The 23,847-nt window shown below is 44.3% G+C and overlaps 1 protein-coding gene across 3 annotated transcripts in view; it reads left to right on the top strand.

Moving 5' to 3' along the window:
* The window catches only part of CIITA (class II major histocompatibility complex transactivator), a 297,918-nt gene that overhangs the window by 201,588 nt on the left and 72,483 nt on the right, over window positions 1-23,847 (top strand). For 2 of the 3 annotated variants that reach the window (XM_056535321.1, XM_056535322.1), the window contains 4 exons: window positions 10,708-10,806; window positions 20,577-20,627; window positions 21,936-21,959; window positions 22,698-22,769. In XM_056535321.1, the coding sequence (XP_056391296.1) occupies window positions 10,708-10,806; window positions 20,577-20,627; window positions 21,936-21,959; window positions 22,698-22,769 (246 nt within the window). Of the gene's footprint in view, window positions 1-10,707; window positions 10,807-17,815; window positions 17,851-20,576; window positions 20,628-21,935; window positions 21,960-22,697; window positions 22,770-23,847 lie in introns of those variants that run through there. The other variant, XM_056535323.1, reaches the window with a different exon arrangement.

Below are 23,847 nucleotides of genomic sequence, written 5' to 3' on the forward strand. Positions count from 1 at the left end.
AATTCTGACATATTTAGAAATATCCCATATGTGGCCTTTATGCGCTATGTGTCTCTCACACAGGCTTCAGACATGAAGGCATGCAGTGTGGATTTTGGGGCATCCTTTTAGTTTAGGATATTTTGTTGGCATCATATAAAGTCGCAGAGGCCTTGGGGTGCAAAAATATTTTTGGGAGACAAGTTGATGCTTTCATTGGTACCATTCTGGGGTACATGTGACACTCTGATCGTATACATATACATAAAAAAAATACATTCTGTGGTTGTTTTTGATAAAAAATTTTAGGTCCTATGTCATGCGGTATAATTGTCATGTTAACTTTACTCTGCAGGTTGATACGGTTATAGCGATACCAAATTTGTATATATTTTTTATATTCTAGCTCATTTATAGCATTAAAAACACATTTGTAAGTCGCCATATTCTGTGAGCTGTAACTTTTTTATTTTTTCACTGACGCAATTGTGTGAGGATTCTTTTTTTGCGGGACATGTTGACTTTTTTGGGTGTGTTTTGTGGTGTATTATATATATATATATATATATATATATATATATATATTCTATTTAATTTTTTCACATTTTTGTAATTTTATTTATTTATTCACTTTTTTAATTTACTTTTAACTTTTTTCACATTTAACTTTTTTTTTTTTTTACTATTATACACATTCAATGGAGTACACATTGAATTATGCATATGTCTGTAATAGCCATAGGATAGATCACTCTCTACCTTAGGTAAAGACTGATCTGTTACCATGACAACAGAGGCCACTGTCGGCGCTCTGCTTTCACTTTGCAGAGCGCCGATCGGTGACAGAGGGAGCTCCCTCCCTCTGTTACCCTAACAGACGCTGCTGTCACAGTGACCGCAGCGTCTACAGGGTTAACTCAGGATCGGAGCACAGTGCCGATCGTGATAGCTGCAGGTGGCCTCCCCAGACGGGGCCCCACTCACCACCGATCGCTTCACTGTGTGAAACAACAGAGGAGAGGGGGAAGGAGGAGACCCCCGTCAGATCCCTGCTATTGGTCCTTCTGCACTGATGGACCAATAGGAGCGATCGCCGGCTGGGGACTGCTGCGATTGGTCCCTGTCTGGCTTCAGGGAGGCCCAACTGTGCAGCACAGCCGAGCTCAATAAGATGTCACAGCGCGGCGGCACTTTGACAGTTTATTTCCATCAGGTACATGTACCTGATGTTGTGGGAAGTCACTGCTAATCATCTGGTACGTGTACCTGATTTTGGGTTAAGAAAGTTGATAGCAAAAGCTATTTACATTTTTCAACAGTCATTTTAAAAAACGGCTAACCAATGTCCCATATAGAAAATTCAAACACATAAGACGTAACAGTACTTGTGATTCTGAATTCTCAAAATGACCCTGCCGAAGTGATTAAGTCTTCCCTGTCATGTCTAGCATCACTAACATGATTGTCTGATTGTTTAGTAAAAAGAGAAAAAGAAAGACTGGTCCACTAACTTCATTATGATATTTTCTAAAGAAAAGCAGCTCTTTAGACAAATCTCTCATAAAACACTGGCCTGTTTTTCAACATGATTCTCATCTAGAGACCGTCATTTCAAAAAATCCAAACTTCTCTTCCGAAAGGCATGTACACTCCGGAATATTTTAGCCCACGGTAGATTTAAACCTCACAAAAAACAAACACCTTCTCTTATCTGTGCCAAGCGGCAATTAGCAGTGCAACATGTCAGATGAAAATGTTGGTTCATGATTTAGAAACCTTTCCAAAGTAACAACACAGAGGAGAAATTTTAAATCAAATCGCAATATACCATATATCTGTTAGAATGCACTTGTAAGTTACAGTGTATTGGCCGCACCATTCAATGCATTTGTAAAAGAATGAATAAACACTGCAGTACCCATTATTCAGAGATACCAGCTAAACAGTGTGTCAAGACATGCTGCTTCTCACTATTATGGGGATTTTAAAGATTTCTCTATTACCCCAATTGAACATATCCCTAGAGACCAACCCCCCCCCCCCCCCAGTGGTACAAGACCCTTTGTGGTAGGATAAACATTTGGATCTAAAAAATGAATACTTTAACTCCTTATGGACTGAACAGATTGATCGAGAAGATTAGCTAAATGGCCTTCACTCTTTCCTACAATGAAATAGTTCAGTTTTGCAACTGAGCATTATGTCTAAGAGCCCCTCTCCCTTTCCCTTTAAAAAACAATTAACTTTTATGTAGTGCTAACTTATATATATATATATATATATATATATATATATATATATAAATTAGCACTACATAAAAGTTAATATATATATGTGTGTTTGTGTGTATACATTTCTATTAATGTTATTATAAAATGGTTTCCTGTGGTTATCCCTCTAATGAGCTATATGGGTATCCTGTAGTGTTTTAGAAATTATATCCTTTTATATTAATTATTATATATTGATATTTTTATCTATTATTTTTTATATTATTTTTATATATATATATATATATATATATATATACTAGCTGAACACCCGGCGTTGCCCGGTTTTTCCTTCCTAATCCTTGTTGGGGAGGAAAATAAACAAAGAAGGAAGCTTTTGACTTCATATCCCGTCCTCATATATTGTTGTCATATCCCAACCGCATATCCTGTCCTCACATCCCGACCTCCTATCCTGTCATCATAGCTCGACCTTATATCCCATCCTCACATTCCGTCCTCATATCCCGACCTCCTATGTTGTCCTCCTATCCCGACCTCCTATCCCGTCCTCCTATCTCAACCTCCTATCTCGACCTCCTATCCCATCCTATCCCGTCCTCCTATCCCGACCTCCTATCCTGACCTCCTATCCTGACCTCCTATCCCGTCCTCCTATCCCGTCCTCCTATCCAATCCATCTAATCCCAACCTCCTATCTCGAACCTCCTATCCTGACCTACTATCCCGTCCTCATATCCCGTGCTCCTATCTCTACCTCCTATCTTGACCTCATATCCCGACCTCCTAGCCCATCCTCCTATCCAGTCCATCTATCCCAACCTCCTATCTCGACCTCCTATCCTGACCTCCTATCCCGTCCTCCTATCCAGTCCTCCAATCCTCCTATCCCGTCCTCCTATCCCGACCTCCTATCCCGTCCTCCTATCCCGACCTCCTATCCCGTCCTCCTATCCCGACCTCCTATCCCGTCCTCATATCCCATCCTCCAATCCCATCCTCATATCGCGTCCTCATATCCCATCCTCCTATCTCGACCTCATATCCCGACCCATAATGTATACCAGGTATTGAAATATCTCCAGCCGTACGGAAGTTATGGGGGAATATACATTTCCCATTGACCCTGACAAATGGGGGTAGTTAAGGGTTAAATTAACTATCCTATATTTTAAGTGGACATATAAGTAACATGTGACCAAGTATTATGGAAATATCTCCAGCCGTTTGGAAGTTATGCAGTAACATATATTTCCCATAGACTTGTATGGGACTTTAAACATAAACCCAGCCCCTGGCAAATGGGGGTGAGTAAGGGTTAAATCACCTATCCTATGTTTGTTGTTGACATATAAGTAACGTGTGCCAAGTTTCATGTTAATATCTTTAGCCGTTTGGACGTGATGCTGGAACATACACACATACATACATACATACATACACACGTTGAGTTTTTTTTATATATATATATATATATATATATATATTTCATTTTAGCTGCTTGGGTATCATCTAATCTTATTATTCGCACATGTCGGCCGCGGGACGCACCCGCATGCGAATCCCGGCCCGTCACTCACCCAGTACTGCTGCAGCTTCCTCTCCTGTGTCTCGGCCCCATCGCGCGTGCCCCCGTCTCCTAGGGTGTGCGCGCGACGGAGCTCTGAGATTTAAAGGGCCAGTATGCCCTTAATTACTGTATGCACCTGACACTAACTAATAAAGTCCCTGCACCTCCCACACTTCCCTGCCGGATCTTCAGTGCACTTTTCCTAAGAGAAAGCGTTCCTATTGCCTGTTTTGTCTACCCGTGTTACCGGACTTACTTGCTAAGTTTTTTGACTACGAACCTTTGCCGCCTGCCTTGACCTTCTGCTACGTTGACTACGCCTCTGTCTCATCCTCCTGTACTTCGCCTTGCCCGGTTACCTGTGTGGTCGAGCCGTATCGGGGGTAGCGACCTGGGTGTCGCCTGCCCCAGCAAATCCATCCTGCCTTGCGGCGGGCTCTGGTGAAGACCAGCGGCACCTTAGACTCCGCTCCTTGATACGGTCCGTGTCATCAGCCACACAGGTAGAGGATCCACTACCTGCTCCGTGACATCCACATCCAGGTACGTGACACTATTTCAGGCATTTACACATCTATTTGCCTTCCTTAATTATACATAGTAGTTTTTCACATATGAGCCTCTCAGCGGTCGTTCTACTGCACTATTGCTGTCAGGTATGAGCCATAGCGATCGCTCTATGCCCTATATTCAGTCACCCTGTTTACTAACAGCAGCATCTCTCAGGTGATCATAGATGCTCAGGACTCTCCGGATAAACATAGCTAATGTTATGCAATGTAAGGCTCTCTATAGATGCCGCCGCCGCCGGCCGACCTAAATGTTCTCTGTCTCGGCATGTGGCTCAAACCTCGCTATGGATTAGCTACATCGATCCTGCAGTTTTATTGTGAGTTATACAGTAAATTTTAACATTCTATGTATCATAGCAATTTATTGTCAGTTTGTTTGACATTGTATATAGCTTGATGTGTTCTTTTGCTTTAATTACCCGTTTTTGACCCGTCCACAATTACCTTGGGGTCATCCCCACTATTTTATTGGAACAGATTTTTCTCTGTATTGTATACTCATGATCTGAAGAAGGAGGTTGCACCTCCAAAACAAACACGTCATTGCCACTATTTTTTATTTTATTTTTTTCCTTCAATAAATGGAACCTACTTTCACCTTTGTGTCCCAGAAATTTCTCTATATCTAGATTGTAGCACAAACAGAGGTGATTTCTTTAAAAAAATATGAGTGATGATAACAAAATAAAAAAAGGGAAAGATAATATATATATATATATATATATATATATATATTGTTACGCCTAGCGCTCCGGGTCCCCGCTCCTCCCCGGAGCGCTCACGGCGTCTCTCTCCCTGCAGCGCCCCGGTCAGTCCCGCTGACCGGGAGCGCTGCACTGACATGGCCGTCGGGGATGCGATTCGCACAGCGGGACGCGCCCGCTCGCGAGTCGCGTCCCAGGTCACTTACCCATCCCGGTCCTCTGCTGTCATGTGCTGGCGCGCGCGGCTCCGCTCTCTAGGGCGCGCGTGCGCCAGCTCTCTGGGACTTAAAGGGCCAGTGCACCAATGATTGGTGCCTGGCCCAATTAGCTTAATTGGCTTCCATCTGCTCCCAGACTATATCTGATCACTTCCCCTGCACTCCCTTGCCGGATCTTGTTGCCTTGTGCCAGTGAAAGCGTTTAGTGTTGTCCAAGCCTGTGTTACCTGAACCCTTGCTATCCATCTTGACTACGAACCTTGCCGCCTGCCCCCGACCTTCTGCTACGTCTGACCTTGCCTCTGCCTAGTCCTTCTGTCCCACGCCTTCTCAGCAGTCAGCGAGGTTGAGCCGTTGCTAGTGGTTACGACCTGGTTGCTACTGCCGCAGCAAGACCATCCCGCTTTGCGGCGGGCTCTGGTGAACACCAGTAGCCTCTTAGAACCGGTCCACCAGCACGGTCCACGCCAATCCCTCGCTGACACAGAGGATCCACTACCTGTAAGCCGAATCGTGACAGTAGATCCGGCCATGCCTCCCGCCGAGGAGGCCATGCAAGTGGATCGGTCTCGCCTGACCCAGGAAGAGAGGAATCGCCGTAGGGAAGAAAATCTTTGTCTGTACTGTGCCAGTACCGAGCATTTCTTGGTGGATTGCCCTATTCGTCCTCCACGTCTGGGAAACGCACGCACGCACCCAGCTCATGTGGGTGTGGCGTCTCTTGGTTCTAAGTCTGCTTCTCCACGTCTCACGGTGCCCGTGCGGATTTCTCCTTCAGCCAACTCCTCCCTCTCAGCCGTGGCCTGCTTGGACTCTGGTGCCTCTGGGAATTTTATTCTGGATTCTTTGGTGAATAAATTCCGCATCCCGGTGACCCGTCTCGTCAAGCCGCTCTACATTTCCGCGGTCAACGGAGTCAGATTGGATTGCACCGTGCGTTACCGCACAGAACCCCTCCTGATGTATATTTGACCCCATCACGAAGTGATCGAGTTCTTCGTCCTTCCCAACTGTACCTCTGAGGTCCTCCTCGGTCTGCCATGGCTCCGGCTTCATTCTCCCACCCTTGACTGGATCACCGGGGAGATCAAGAACTGGGACTCTGCCTGCCATAGGAAGTGCCTCTCCCCCCCTCCCAGTCCCGTCAGGCAAGCCTCAGTGCCTCCTCATGGCCCCCGTCCTTGTGTCACCCTGCCCCGTGCCAAGCTTCACACTCTGCCCTCCCTCCCCATTCCCACTCCTGCTGTACTCCCTGCCTTTGAGGAAACCCTCCATTCACTCCCGGTGTCCTCGTCCCAGGTAAAGCACTTGTCGGACAAAAAAAGGGGGAGACCTAAGGGGGGGGTACTGTTACGCCTAGCGCTCCGGGTCCCCGCTCCTCCCCGGAGCGCTCACGGCATCTCTCTCCCTGCAGCGCCCCGGTCAGTCCCGCTGCACTGACATGGCCGTCGGGGATGCGATTCGCACAGCGGGACGCGCCCGCTCGCGAGTCGCGTCCCAGGTCACTTACCCGTCCCGGTCCTCTGCTGTCATGTGCTGGCGCGCGCGGCTCCGCTCTCTAGGGCGCGCGCGCGCCAGCTCTCTGAGACTTAAAGGGCCAGTGCACCAATGATTGGTGCCTGGCCCAATTAGCTTAATTGGCTTCCATCTGCTCCCAGACTATATCTGATCACTTCCCCTGCACTCCCTTGCCGGATCTTGTTGCCTTGTGCCAGTGAAAGCGTTTAGTGTTGTCCAAGCCTGTGTTACCTGAACCCTTGCTATCCATCTTGACTACGAACCTTGCCGCCTGCCCCCGACCTTCTGCTACGTCTGACCTTGCCTCTGCCTAGTCCTTCTGTCCCACGCCTTCTCAGCAGTCAGCGAGGTTGAGCCGTTGCTAGTGGTTACGACCTGGTTGCTACTGCCGCAGCAAGACCATCACGCTTTGCGGCGGGCTCTGGTGAACACCAGTAGCCTCTTAGAACCGGTCCACCAGCACGGTCCACGCCAATCCCTCGCTGACACAGAGGATCCACTACCTGTAAGCCGAATCGTGACATATATATATATATGTTCAACTAAAACCTCAGTCTCTCGAACTATTTTTTATTTTTTTCCCCTGGCCTGTGGCAAGGTAAACCACTATTCAAATGTGAGACTCTCTTTGCAGACCTTCTTTTAGACATTAATTTGCCTTACAACTAAAACTAAAACAAATAAAGCCAAACAGACAGACAAGCAAGAAGAGTAGACATTATCTGAAAGCGGCGGTAGAAAATGATCTGGGTGCAGATCTGCACAAAATATATCATGGTCACTGCGATAATATGATAAATTTGGAGCAGCACCGCCCCAAAAAAATGCATCTAGACAAACAACAAAAATGATCTAGCCAAGACCATTACTGATAAATAACTCCCTGTGTGTCCTATTTCTTACTTACATCAGGCGGCCTACTCTGTACCATGTCCGGCTTCTGCCATGTCTGCAGTTTGTTCTCTGTCCTCTAGGGGCTGCACGTGAGCACTGGCTAAGACTTATAGGGCCAGTGTACACTCCCTATTGGTTTCCTAGCCAATTCCTGTCAGGCACCACCTACGAGCACTCCTCCCTTCCTGTGGTGCCCGAGCAACATTGTAGTTTACTACAGCGAAGGTCCCTGTCTGCTGTCTTCCAGTTGGCTGCATCTGAGCTTTCCTGCTCTGCTGTTGTTACACCACCTGCCTGTCACCTATAGTCACCTAATTCAGCTCTTCTGTGTCTGACGCCTTCTATTGCATCTGCCTGCCCCACTCTGCAAGTTTGGCCAGCAGCCACTTGTGGCACAGTGGGTCCAATGTATCTACAACTACAAAGTATCTAATCTTTGCTTGTACTATTGATTTAAGGGAAATTGTTTTTAAGTGGAATTACACTTTAACAGACATATTTTTTTACATACCATGACATTTCCGCCACCTCATATCATGGTCTCTGGGGATGCATACTGACGTGGGAGCATAACAGTACGGTTATGACATGTTTCTTTGATCCTTGTGCATATATATATATATATATATATATATATATGCGCACAATAGATAATTATAAATGAGCAGAATCACTTAGTAAATCCAATAGTAACTGACTTTTCTATAAGGATTTTTTTTTTCAGTTTAAGTTTAAATATCAAGTTAAGGTCTGGCCACAGTGGGAAGGATCCAAGAAACTCTGGATAGTCTGATCAGTGAAAAAAACGCACCTAACCAGACAAACCAGACCCTTTAAAATGTCCCTGTCAATTAATGAAAATGTTTGTATGTCACAGAGACATGTCAAACATTTTGATTGGTTGAAATTTCAGTGTTAAGACCACACTGATCAGTAAAACCAGCGTGATGTTTCACACCCCTGCTTGCAGCTATCTCTGGCCTGCTTCACAGGACAGACCCATTTTTGTTTGTGGGACCATCTTGTAAAGCAGGACAGAGATCGCTTTTTCCAGTTAATTCTCATGAACAGTGGGGGGGGGGGGGGGGGTCTCAGCACTCTTAAAGGGCCAGTGCTTATTTAGTTAAGTGTCTACACCTGCACTCTGGTCCTTAAATATCAGCTCCTCCCTTGGTTCCCGGCCGGATCTTTGGTTGTCTATTGTCATAGTAAAAGTTCTGTGTCTTTGTTACTGTGTACCTGTTCCTTGCTACCTTCCTACCCTGCACCTGTGTTCCTGACCTGCTGCCATCTTGCCTCGTCCTTCCAGTCTACTTCTGTGCCACGCCACCTCCAAGCTACCTGTGTGGACGAGTCGTGCCAGGGGTAGCCACCTGGGTCCTGCCTGCCGCAGCAAGGCCATTCTGCTTTGCGGCGGGCTCTGGTGAAAACCAGCGGCACCTTAGACTCCACTCCTTGGCACGGCTCACATCATCATCCACAAAGGCCCAGAGGATCCACCACCTGCCGTGACCTTAACAAGAATATGGGATTCACATTACATTACATTGCCCGAGAGCTCTTTTAATTATATGTCAGTGACTGGAAGGTAGAAGAACAATGCCGGGTACCAGCCACGATCCACTAGAACAAACTTGCTTCAGACAGGTTGTAGGTAAAAGTTGATTTATTAGCCAAAGATACACAAACACGTTTCGAGATATGACAACCTCTTTATCAATGTGAGTATGGCGTCCTACTCAGATTGATAAAGAGGTTGTAATACCTCAAAACGTGTTTGTGTATCTTTAGCTAATAAATCAACTTTTACCTACAACCTGTCTGAAGCAAGTTTGTTCCAGTGGATCGCGCCTGGTACCCGGCATTGTTCTTCTACCTTCCAGTCACTGGCCTATATTCATCGATCTGGGGAACCCGCAGCACCGATAACCGGGAGGCAGCACCACTACTAGGGAGATTCTACTATGTCTGTATAAGTTGTTGTGCCTTTGGAAACACAACAACTAAAGTTGAGCATTTTCTTTATAGAGATATCACCTTACTCCAATCCTTTGTTGCAATACTACTCTATGGGAAGCTCTGCACTTTTTTTTTCTTCCGTCCAGCCCTTCTTTTAATTATAGGATTTAGGATTTGGTTCACATATGATACGTGCTACCAGTTTGTGTTGTGGCAGTATCCTTCTTTTTTTTCTTCTTTAAGAGTTACAGTTTTATGGTAAACCTTTTTTATTTTCTGGTATAAAATACAATAGACTTTTATTTCATATCTGTATTTGTTGCTGGTTTTACTTGTGACAGAAAATGGGAGTAGGAACTTACACCATGGCGAATACTCTCTCATGTGATCTTATTTTATTCTTTTAATAGCAATTTCACATTTGCTAAACATCTGCATTATATCGTTCATTCAGAGAGCTATAGTATATAGCAGTGAGAACAGGATATCTGTCTGACCTTGAGTCTGTGGCCCATAGATAACATACAATATTAGTTTATTCTCATAAAGTTACCATCTAAATCAATGAACAGAAGACATTCATTGTAACGGAACCCACTTCAAAGTGTCCGGCCTTTTCTGTATTTCTGAAGAAGTTTGTCCATTTTGAAAATCCCTACTTGTTAGAAGGGGCCGTTAATAATAATTAATAATAATAATAATTATTATTGTTTATATTAATATTTGTTTATTATATTGCAGTTGCATATCGAAAGCACAATATTTACCTCCATAATTTCAATTGCACATTTCCCCAAATCGTGCAGCTCTAATATATATAGCATTTATATTTATTTATTTTATTGTAATGTACTAGTATGTATCCATATGCCAATACGTTATCCTGTGCACCAATAGTATACACTAATAACAGGGACCACAGCAAGATGGCTGTTGGGTCCTGTAATGGAACCTGACAGGTTATAGGCACCTCCTCAGTCTATGAGGGAGCATACAAAGAGTTAACAATATATCCTAATTAGAAATATTTATTTACATCTTTTTTTTATTTATTTATTCCAGTTGACACATTATCAGCCCTGCATGCAAAAGAAAGCTGCTTGAACCTATTATACAGTGATATAGATGTGGCAAGTGAGTTACAAGACACAGAAATGGAAGGTCAGTATTATCTAGGATATATTTAAGTTATAGTTTCATTGGATGTGAGCAGAAATGAAACGATGCTTGTACACTTTCCAGTAGCTGCATTCGGTAACCCGGTGCTTGGTCTACACTTCACCTATACGTGCCCAGGAGTTTTGTTGCAGATATGTCAAAAAATGTTATTGGTTGGAGTGTTTAAAACCCCACTGATCTCTAGATATGGATGGGAGAAGCATAGGGCTGGGTGCTTCTATCCCTGTGAGCTCTGTCTCTATTCACAAGATGAGCCCAATCATAAGCCTATTGGACTCACACAGCAAGGTGATACAGCCACGTGCTTCTCCAAGCTATAACTTAAGATCAGTGGAGCTCTGAACACTTGGACCCGACCTATCAATATATATATATATATATATATATATATATATATATATGGTCAAAAAATAAAGGGAATACTAAGATAACACATCCTAGATCTGAATGAATGAACTAATCGTATGAAATACTTTCGTCTTTACATAGTTGAATGTGCTGACAATAAAATCACAAAAATTATCAATGGAAAACAAATTTATCAACTCATGGAGGTCTGGATATGGCGTCACACTCAAAAACAAAGTGGAAAACCACACTACAGGCTGATCCAACTTTGATGTAATGTCCTTAAAACAAGTCAAAATGAGGCTCAGTAGTGTGTGTGGCCTCCACGTGCCCGTATGACCTCTCTACAATGCCTGGGCATGCTCCTGATGAGGTGGCGGATGGTCTCCCGGACAGTCTGTGGTGCAACGTGGCGTTGGTGGATGGAGCGAGACATGATGTCCCAGATGTGCTCATTCGGATTCAGGTCTGGGGAACGAGCGGGCCAGTCCATAAAATCAATGCCTTCCTCTTGCAGGAACTGCTGACACGCTCAAGCCACATGAGGTCTAGCATTGTCTTGCATTAGGAGGAACCCAGGGCCAACCACACCAGCATATGGTCTCACAAGGGGTCTGAGGATCTCATCTCAGTACCTAATGGCAGTCAGGCTACCTCTGGCAAGCATATGGAGGGCTGTGCGGCCCCACAAAGAAATGCCACCCCACACCATTACTGACCCACCGCCAAACCGGTCATGCTGGAGGATGTTGTAGGCAGCAGAACATTCTACACGGCGTCGCCAGACTCATCTTTCACATGTGCTCAGTGTGAACCTGCTTTCATCTGTGAAGAGCACAGGGCGCCAGTGGCGCATTTGCCAATATTGGTGTTCTCTGGCAAAGGCCAAACATCCTGCACGGTGTTAGGCTGTAAGCACAACCCCCACCTGTGGACGTTGGGCCCTCATACCACCCTCATGGAGTCTGTTTCTGACCGTTTGAGTGGACACATGCACATTTGTGGCTTGCTGGAGGTCATTTTGCAGGGCTCTGGCAGTGCTCCTCCTGCTTCTCCTTGCACAAAGCAGAGGTAGCAGTCCTGCTGCTGGGTTGTTTCCCTCCTAGGGCCTCCTTCACATCTCCTGATGTACTGGCCTTTTCTTCTGGTAGTGCCTCCATGCTCTGGACACTGCGCTGACAGACACAGCAAACCTACTTGCCATAGCTCGCATTGATGTGCCATCCTGGATGAGCTGCACTACCTGAGCCACTTATGTGGGTTGTAGACTTCGTCTCATGCTACCACTAGAGTGAAAGCACCGCCAGCATTCAAAAGTGACCAAAACATCAGCCACGAAGCATAGGAACTGAGAGGTGGGCTATTCGGGTGTCTTGCTAATTGCCTAGAATTTCCACCTGTTCTCTGTTCCATTTGCACAACAGCATGTCAAATTGATTGTCAATCAGAGTGGACAGTGTGATTTCACAGAAGTGAATGACTTGGAGTTACATTGTGTTGTTTAACCCCTTAAGGACGCAAGGCGTACCTGTATGCCCTGAGTCCGCTCCCTTTCTATAATGCAGGGCCATGGCGTGGCCCCGCATCATAGCGGGTCGGGCCTGGCCCCTAACAATGGCCGGGACCCCTGGTTAATCACTGATTGCGGTGCTGCACACCAATAACCCTTTAGACGGGCGTTCAAACTTGATCGTTGCTTCTAAAGTGAAAGTAAACTGCTCCCAGCTAGCTCAGTGGCCCCGCGTCATAGCGGGTCGGGCCTGGCCCCTAACAATGGCCGGGAACCCTGGTTAATCACTGATCACAGTGCTGCACGCCAATAACCCTTTAGACGCGGCGTTCAAACTTGCTTCTAAAGTGAAAGTAAACTGCTCCCAGCTAGCTCAGTCGGCTGTTCGGGACTGCTGGCAGACACAAGGAGGGCCCCTTCCTTCCTCCTGTGTCGCCAATTGACAAATGACTGCTCAGTGCCTGAGATCCAGGCATGAGCAGTCAAGCGGCAAAATCTTTCATCAATGTTATCCTATGGGATAACAATGATCACTGTAAAAGATCAGTGTGTAGAGTGTTATAGCCCCCTATGGGAGCTATAACACTGCAAAACAAAAGTGAAAAAAAAGTTAATAAAGATCATTTAACCCCTTCCTTAATAAAAGTTTAAATCACCCCCCTTTTCCAATAAAAAAAAAAAAAAAACAGAGTAAATAAAAATAAACATGTGGTATCGCCGCATGCGGAAATGTCAGAAATATAAAAATATATCATTAATTAAATGGCAAGGTCAATGGCGTACGCACAAAAAAATTCCAAAGTCCAAAATAGCTTATTTTTGGTCACGTTTTATATCATACTAGTTGAGTACCCGGCGTTGCCCGTTTTTTTCTTCCTTTTTCCTTGTTGGGGAGGAAAATCAACAAAGGAGGAAGCTTTTGACTTCATATTCAGTCCCCATATATTGTTGTCATATCCCAACCTATTATCCCGTCCTCATATCCCGACCTCCTATCCCATCCTCCTATCCCCTCCTCCTATCCCGTCCTCCTATTCCGTCCTCCTATCTCGACCTCCTATCCCGTCCTCCTATCTTGACCTCCTATCCCGTCCTCCTATCTCAACCCCCTATCCCGTCCTCCTATCTCCACCTCATATCCCGACCATCCTATCCCGTCCTCATATCCCGACCATCCTGTCCTCCCATCTCGACCTCCTATCCCCTCCTCCTATCTCGTCCTCCTATCCCGTCCTCCTATCCTGTCCTCATATCTCAATCCCCTATCCCATCCTCCTATCTCAATCCCTATCCCGTCCTCCTATCCTGACCTCCTATCCCGTCCTCCTATCTTGACCTCCTATCTCGACCTCCTATCATTACCTCCTATCCCGACCTCCTATCTCGACCTCCTATCTCGACCTCCTATCCCGTCCTCCTATCCCGTTTTCCTATCTCAACCTCCTATCCTGCCCTCCTATCCTGCCCTCCTATCTCGTCCTCCTATCTCAACCCCCTATCCCGTCCTCCTATCTCCACCTCCTATGCCGACCTCCTATCCCGACCTCCGATCTCGACCTCCTATCCCGTCCTCATATCCCGACCATCCTATCCCGTCCTCATATCCCGACCATCCTGTCCTCCCATTTCGACCTCCTATCCCCTCCTCCTATCTCGTCCTCCTATCCTGTCCTCCTATCCTGTCCTCATATCTCAACATCCTATCCCGTCCTCCTATCTCAATCCCCTATCCCGTCCTCCTATCTCAACCCCCTATCCCGTCCTCCTATCCCGTCCTCCTATCCTGACCTCCTATCCCGTCCTCCTATCTCGACCTCCTATCTCGACCTCCTATCTCGACCTCCTATCATGACCTCCTATCCAGACCTCCTATCTCGAACTCCTATCTCGACCTCCTATCTCGACCTCCTATCCCGTCCTTCTATCCTGTTTTCCTATCTTAACCTCCTATCCTGTCCTCCTATCCCGCCCTCCTATCTCGTTCTCCTATCTCAACCCCATATCCCGTCCTCCTATCTCCACCTCCTATGCCGACCTCCTATCTCGACCTCCTATCCCGATCTCCTGTCCCGACCTCCTATCTCCACCTCCTATCCCGTCCTCATATCCCGTCCTCCTATCCCGACCATCCCGTCCTCCTATCTTGAGAAAAAGACAAAAAGAGAGGTGCGCTCCTAGTGCGGATGGTTCAGACAGGTGACTCCATTAGGATAATTAGGTAGGCTTACCAGAAGTGGTCGTGCTCAGGGCACAACACCTATATCTGCATGTAGTATCGCTCGGTGAAGATGAGGTCAGCAGCTCCGAAGTCCCCTCTGAGTGAGCTAGTCACTCAGCATTTCTGATACAGTCTGGGATAATGTGAACCAAAGGCCTGGGACACATAAAAGGAGGACTGGGTTCCGGGCGCTTCCCCTCCTAGTAGAGTACTGAATCTTTGGTAGGCAGATCCATGGAATAAAAAGGGAGTTTATTCGCAACAATAGTTTCGAGTCTTGTGCCAGACTCTTCTTCTTATGCCTGAAGAAGAGTCTGGCACAAGACTCGAAACTATTGTTGCGAATAAACTCCCTTTTTATTCCATGGATGTGCCTGCCTAAGATTCAGTACTCTACTAGGAGGGGAAGCGCCCGGAACCCTGTCCTCCTTTTATGTCTCCCAGGCCTTTGGTTCACATTATCCCAGACTGTATCGTCCTCCTATCTTGACCTCCTATCCCGTCCTCATATCCCAACCTGTAATATGTGTACCAGGTATTGAAATATCTCCAGCCGTACAGAAGTTATGTGAGAACATACATTTCCCATTGATTTGCATGGGACTTTAAACAAAAACCCGGACCCTCACAAATGTGGGTAGTTAAGGGTTAAATTAACTATCCAGTATTTTATGTGGACATATAAGTAACATGTAACCAAGTATTATGAAAATATCTCCAGCTGTTTGGAAGTTATGCAGTAACATATATTTCCCATAGACTTGTTTGGGACTTTAAACATAAACCCCGCCCCTGGCAAATGGGGGTGAGTAAGGGTTAAATCACCTATCCTATGTTTGTTGTTGACATATAAGTAACATGTGTGCCAAGTTTCATTTTAATATCTTTAGTTGTTTGGAAGTTTTTGTGGAACATACACACACACACGTTGAGTTTTATATATATAGATTGTCAGGATCCGGAATGGCGGCTGGTGAGGACACAGGAGGTGGCTCCTCTGTGCCAGAGAGGCGATGGCGCGGGTCGTACTGGAGGATCGGTTCTAAGTAGTTACTGGTGTTCACCAGAGCCCGCCGCAAGGCGGGATGGACTTGCTGCGGCGGTAACTACCAGGTCGTGTCCCCCAGTAGCGACTCGACCTCTCTGGCAGCTGAGACTGGTGCGGTATACAAGGACTAGACAGAGGTGAGGTCAGACGTAGCAGAAGGTCAAGGCAGGCGGCAATGGTTCGTAGTCAGGGGCAATAGCAGGAGATCTGGATACACAGGCAAGGAACACACTAAACGCTTTCTCAGGGCACAAGGCAACAAGATCTGGTGAGGACAGGAAGAGGAAGTGGGCTTTTATAGGAATGGAGGTGATTGCACTAGATTGGGCCAGGCACGAATTTTTGGTGCACTGGCCCTTTAAATTCCAGAGAGCCGGCGCGCACGCGCCCTAGAGAGCGGGGCAGCGCGCGCCGGGACGGGACAGAAGGAGGATGGGGCAGGTGAGCAGATCGGGATGCGACCCGCGGGCAGGTACATCCCGCCGCGCGGATTGCATCCCCTCCGGGGGACTCAGAGCAGCGCTCCCAGTCAGCGAGTCTGACCGGGGCGCTGCTAACAGAAGATGAACGCCGCGAGCGCTCCGGGGGAGGAGCCGGACCCGGAGCGCTCGGCGTTACACATATATAATATATTTATATTATATATATATGAATAAAAAGCGATCAAAAAGTCCAATCAATACAAAAATGGTACCACTAAAAACTTTAGATCACAGCGCAAAAAAAAAGAACCCTCATACATACCCATATGTGGGTAATAAAAAAGTTATAGGGGTCAGAAGATGACAATTTTGAACTTATAAATTTTCGTGCATGTAGTTATGATTTTTTCCGGAAGTAGGACAAAAACAAACCTATATAAGTAGGGAATCATTTTAATCGTATGGACCTACAGAATAAAGATAAGGTGTCATTTTTACTGAAAAATGTACTGCATAGAAACGGAAGCACCCAAAATTAACAAAATGTCATTTCGCCGTAGATTTTTGGATAAAATGACTGATGTCATTGCAAAGAAGAATTGGTGGTGCAAAAAATAAGCTATCATGTGGATTTTTAGGTGCAAAATTGAAAGAATTAGGATTTTTTAAAGGTAAGGAGGAAAAAACGAAAATGCAAAGGGGTTAAGTGTTCCCTTTATTTTTTTGAGCAGTTTATATATATATATATATATATATATATATATATATATATATATATTTGTGGTGCCTTGTGGGTGTGAATGGTGATTGGGATGTTGCTGTGCAGGTTATAAAGGGTGCTATTAACCCTTGTCAGTAGTGACGCCAGGGTGAGGGTTAAATGCAGTATGACTTGGCCTATCGCCACCTTTCCCAAGGACGATAGGTGTTTGCAGAATAAAGTATTGTCCACAACCAGAGCTTCGCTGAAAACTTGCGTAAACTTTACTGAAGATTTTCTGTAACATGCGAACATACAAACAGTCTTTGTAACAGAGTCTATGAATAGCTTAGCTGAGATTGACTGTTGGTTGGGACTTTTAGTAAGTTCTTTAGCTTGTAGGGATTTAGTATGCGCAGATCCGCTGGATTTAGGGTTATGTTTAGGTCCAGGGTCCTTGACGATAATTGCAGGGAATTTAGAAGAACTCACTGTGTAATTCAGCCGAGGCCGCAAGGCTTTGGCCTAGTAATTGTCGTTGAAAGTTGCGGAGGTCCTACCTCATTCAGTGACAGCAACCCAAGAGAGAGAATAATGGCCGCAGCTCCCTTATATGGGCAGGGGCTGGCCGTTTTAGGATTGGTCCACGCCATCTGTCAATCAGCTTTACAAGGCATTGTGGGTATCACATGTTCTATGAACCTTCAAAGGTCCTTTTTAACTACCATAGAGACTAGAACATCACCACGTGACCCGCAGGTCCTGCGACGCTAGTGCAAGGTAAGTATACTTTTTATATACATTTACCTGTGCAATATATTAACTATCTAAGGGGTGACTAGGGGAGGACTAGACCTGAGGACCCCACAGTTCCTAGGGACTTTGGGGAACCCTACCAAGGTACTGTATGTAATACGGTACCGGGACACCACATATTCATCTTGGCGCACGCTCGTTGTTAGTAACGAGCGGCCTGCATGCTCTTTCGCTTTGTTTACAAACCAACTACACATGAATGTCTCGGTGAGTGTGATATCCAAGAACCACTCTATGCTATTGTTTTTAAACTTTCACAAGGATGTGATTTGTTGATTAATCAGGATCCTATTAAGGTGGGGACTACAGTAGGAGCACTGTATTCACTGTGAATAATGAACTATGTATATTTATCGATTTTGTATGAACACATGTATTGGTTTCTATTATTGAGATTCACTGGTTATACTTTTAATGCTTTTTATGTGTAATGTTTACACTAAATTCATATGTTAATTACACTATTGATACCTGAGTGGTATCCCTATTTAAATGTGACTTGGCACCATTTGTACTGAGCTTGAGAAAGGCCAGGTGAGCTGGCTGAAACGTTGTGTGGTGATTGGGGTGTTGCAGCATGTAGCAGGGTCTGGTGGTATTAACCCTGAGGGGCAAGATGTTGTTAACCCCTTAGTGTTCGTGACGCCAGGATGTGGTTATTCCGGAATGGTAACCGCTGTCAACCAACCTAAAACGGTTTTGTAATAAAGAAATGTCCACAGCAAGGATTCTGAATAAACTGGAACTTTTACTTGAAATGCTTAGGGAACAGTCTTTACAATTATGCAGTTCCTTCAGAGGCAACCGGGACACAGGATACCTCGCAGGCTTGCTTGGACATGTAGTTATTGACATATTTAGGCAGGCCACTGTGCTACTAATATATTCCTTAGCTGAGTAGTAGTGACTGGATTTGTAGAGAGAATTGTAACTCACATTTTGGAAATGGCTGCTGTTCCTTAGGCTTTGGCCTAGATGAGATGAATTTGCAGTATGCAGGAGTTTCTGCTTGCTTTTAGGTCCAGGTCTCAAGAGAGTGAAGGAACAAGAGACAAGAGACCTAACTCAGAGACTACAGCCCCTTATATACTAGGGGGCTGGACTAAAGTCCATTGGTTGCTGAGCCTGTAGGTTCTGTACCCAAGGAACTCTGGGTAGGTCACATGCCAGTGGTTCACATGACTAACACTTTTATACATTTGTACAAACTTTATACATATTGACAATGCATGCACAATATATACAATGCATTTAAATAGAACAATAAGAAGGCGAGCAGGGGGGGGGGGGGACCCTGCAGGAGAGCCCTATGGACTCAAGGAACTCTTGCTGAGGGGACTTAAGGATGGTACAGGACTAGGTCCTGTACCGGGAAACCACAGTTGCTCATGGACACTCGTTTTTTGATGGAATAAATATCACTTTTTTTGGGAAATGTCTGCTGCGAATTTATAAATTTTATATATATATATATACACACACACTGTATATTATATACATATCTCTTAACATTTAAATAGAATATGTAGTAAAATGGTTTATCTGCAAAGGGGTAAAGAAACAAAAAGCAGGATCCCACCTCGTGAACAATGTATGGATAACATATAATAGGCGTATGAAAAGATGGCTTCTTACCAGTGGGTGTTATGCTAAGAGCACAACACCTTTGTAAACATCAAGTGGTTAGTAGCAGTCAGCTGCCCAGGTCCCTCTGGTGATCTGGCTCCTCCGCCAGTGAATTGCAGGAGAGAGAAATCATATATGGAGGCACAAGGAAAAATAGAAACATCCAGGAAAGGCGCTTCTCTGCAATACTTTGTTGAAAATAGAAACATGCTTTATCTGGAAGTTACGGAGTTAACTGCAAAGTGTTGAGGATTCATGGCAGATGACGTACAGATAAAACACAGTGTTACTGCATGTGATTACCTCAACATGTATGAGCACCCTAAGGGTCTATTCACATGTACAGTATTCTGAACAGATTTAATGCGCATTTTTGATGAGCAGGATTTTCTGCTGCAGATTTCAATGTAAACTGAATGACTGAACACCGCTTGAAATCCTGCGCATCAAATCTGCGCAGAATACTGTACGTGTGAATAGACCCTTAAAATATATTTAACCTGCACAAAGTCAACTTCCTATTTACCTACCTTAAATTTATCATGAACTTGTGACTAAAGGAGAGAATGTTTTTTAAGTCCTTTTTCCTGGTGAGACCATTTAGAACTTCTTCGTTGTTCATACAGTAAATAACTGATCTTTCTGAGTGCCTACAGTATATAGGCTTACCGTAGCTACCTTTTGAGAAGAACTGTAAATATTGTAGTCATTGGAACTTGTAACTGTACAGTCTGCATTATGTACCTGCCCAACACTTTATCTGACTAGTTCTTTAGGCCCACTACGTCTGATCAGTTCAACGTTAAACCCTCCATCTGCGCTCTTCCTTCCCTCACTGTGCCACCATGGTGAACCTGTTATCTCTTTGGCACAATACAGGATATGATATAAGTTATAAGTGCAGCACTTGACCACCTATCTGCACTCACAATACCACTGCCTAGTCCACCAACCTTTTCTTGCTATTTACAATCTGAAGAATAGATTTTTGATTGGTTTCAGCAACATGCACAGACCTTTACATCCCAATACATATTAACATATTACTTGTTTATTTTATTTAGATATTGAAAACATAGCCTTGGGTTTTACAGACTGCAAAGACCTGCTAACAGGTAAGAAGCCAAAAAAACATCTGTTCTCTGAATCTATTAGGACACTGATCTAAAAGTTGGGAATTATGAGAAATAAAATGGCCCATTGTGTTTACATATGGCTGTTGGGCCATTTTTTCATCTGTGATCTGTCTAAATATTGCAGTATTTTGGCAAATATTTTTGGCTGTAAATGACCCAAAATATGTCCCAATCCAAAAAGTCAAAAGTTTAAGGATATGTGCACACATTTAGGATGTACTTCCAAACTGTTTTTGCACTTGGGCTCTAAAATGGGAGTACATCTGAAACATATCCTTCATTAATAGTGAACCTAGTCCTGTTGGTTAGGTCACCTGTTTTCTCAACTGACTTAACTATGGTTTTCAAGAGTAACTCTGATACATTACATCTTAACCCCTACTCCTGCGGTCTCCTGACCAGCTCTCCTCATGCCCGGCACAACATCCACATCATGCCAGATTACTGTCGACCACTGTACAAAGTGGTGGTGAAACTCCCCTCTCCTACATGTATTTCTATGGTATTTCTATGGGAGAGCCGGAGATACACAAGCAGCTGTCCCATTGCGATACATGGACATGGACGATACATGACTTTCACAACCAATTCCTTTATAATGGTGGTTCTTATTGTGTTTTTGCCAAGTGCCTGTTGCCAATAAGTCAATAGCCATGAAACCATATGCTTTCTTTGTTCCCCAACATTATCTTAAGCTGAAGACAGTCCAGAAGGACAATTTGATAGGAAGTACAGATACATGACAAGTTTTTAGACTCTGAAATCTAAGTAGGCTCCCTACTACACACTGTCCATTACTTGTTGGAGCTACGCATAGTGGCTGCATGACCATAGGAATGAATTGATCGCACATTTTTGCTTTATATATTTACTGTACTGTAATATTGTATGCTGCAATTAGGACACTAGTTGCTTTTGTGGAGGAAAGAAAAACACAATGGGACCTAAAATTGTGTGTGTTAGATGCATTCTTTAAGTACTACAGAGAACAGTGTATAAGAAGCCTGTGGTGCACTGTCAGCATGTACTCGCGCAACATCTCTTGACATACAGCATGTACAATGATATGTCCATAGATCTTGATAGTTAAAGGAGTGTCATTATGGCATACATTTGGTCTAGATACATCAGGATTCCATAACTCCAATAATATAGAAAATCACTTTACCTTTGGGTATACTTTTTTTTTTTATGTCATTGACAGTGTATACGAACAAAGGGAATTCTCAGTTGTATCCACACTTCTACATGAAAGAATGTATAACTAATGTAGATTTTATTTTTCAGATGATGTTGTACTGACAACTATTGGTGAGTTGTGTGTGTGTGTAAATGTTTATTCCAGCATAACTTCTGAATGGCTGTAGTAGAGTTTAGGGATGTCCTGACAAAAACAGTGGAGACCAGACAGTTAAATTGTACGTTACCATGCTGTTTTGCCAGGAGTCAATCTCCTGGAGTTTTAAAAATACCTCCTCCCAACCAACGCCATGGTAAAGTATGATTTAACTGTCTAGCGGGCAGATGCAGAGAATAGTTAGCGCTGGGGCAGGGAGAGGGTATGGGGAGGGTAAGGGAGAGAAGATTTATTGCAGGCTAAGAGAAGAGTGGGGGGGGGGGGAGGAGAGAAGACATTAGTGTGGGGCAGGGAGAGGGCATGGCAGCACTGCTCCAGTAAAGAGTAAAGGGAGGACGAGCAGCCTATCACTGCTAGGGTTGTAGGAGACATGTCAAAAGTTTTTTTTAAATGACAGGGACACTCCTCGACTCGCTATGATCTCCATTTTTGTTTATGAAGGTCGTCTAGTGCAAATGAAGGGAGATCGGTGTGAGCTGAATGGTGAAGTTCACAGCTGTGCTCTTCTCCCTGCTCGGTGGGAGTCTCAGCACTATTAGCCCTATCAATTTAAACTTTTGACATCTCTCACTGACATGTCAAAAGGTTTTTTAAATGACAGGTAGACTTTAAATGATTTTGAGCTTCCTGTTCATATAAAGGTCTTGCGCTGGTGCTTCTAAAATAAACATATGCTTTTTTTTTTTTTACAGATATCTCAGATATTGAGGAACTAGTCAATTATACAAATGGTGATGGAAACAATCGTATGGATGATCTGCTGAGTAAGTAAAACTTTTAGGGAATGTTCCAAAATTCTCAGTGATAACATATGTAACATGTACAAAAGGAATTTAATGAGATACATGGTGCATCACTTCCTACATTAAATGGATTGTGTAAGAAATAAGAGCAGTGAAGGTCTTGTTTGTCCATGCTGACCCCAACATTATTGTCCTGAACATTAAAAGATACTGCAAGCTTTCTACATACCTTAGTTTTGGAAATACTTAGTCATAAGGTCAGAACTATGTCACTGCAATCTAAAGGGGAGCACCTGGACATCTTAAAGGCGAACTCTAGTGAAAAGTTTTCTTACCCCTATTCACCTGAGCTGCCCAAATAAAAATAATAATCTTACCATTCCCCATTCTCCAGTGCCACTGGAATTGCTCTCCCGTTCTCTGGCCCCAGTCTTTTTCCGGCTTCTTGTGCCCAACACGTCACACTATGGCTCATCGAATTGCCATTGGTAGTGTAATGTAACAGGAAGAAAGCCGTGCCTGGGCCCTTTACCTTTAGATACAATAAGCCTCAAGTGGTTTATTGTATCTAAAGGATTAGTAGCCTTCAGCCACTGGTCTCTTTATTTTTGTTAAAGGGTGCCTCTCATCAAATAAACATTTGATATATTTTAGATTAATGAATGTTGAATAACTTTCCAATAGCATGTTAATGAAAAATATGCTTCTTTCTATTGTATTTTTCCCGATCAGTCCTGTCAGCAAGCATTTCTGACTCATGCTGGAGTCCTAAACACTCAGAGCTGCCAGCCTGCTTTGTTCACAGCCAAACAGGCTGTGAACAAAGCAGGCTGACAGCTCTGAGTGTTCTCCTTTGTGAACAAAGCAGACTGGCAGCTCGTAGTGTTTAGGACTCCAGCATGAGTCTGAAATGCTTGCTGCCAGGACTGGTAGGGAGACCCCTAGTGGTCATTTCTTCAAAGTGGAAAATTAAATAGAAAGAAGCATATTTTTTAATAACATGCAATTGTAAAGTTATTCTGCATACATTAATCTATAATATATCAAAAGTTTTTTTTGATGAGAGGTACCCTTTAATATAGGCCCTTTACCTGACACT

Source organism: Hyla sarda, chromosome 8 (assembly GCF_029499605.1).
Source record: "Hyla sarda isolate aHylSar1 chromosome 8, aHylSar1.hap1, whole genome shotgun sequence".
Taxonomy (NCBI): Eukaryota; Metazoa; Chordata; class Amphibia; order Anura; family Hylidae; genus Hyla; species Hyla sarda.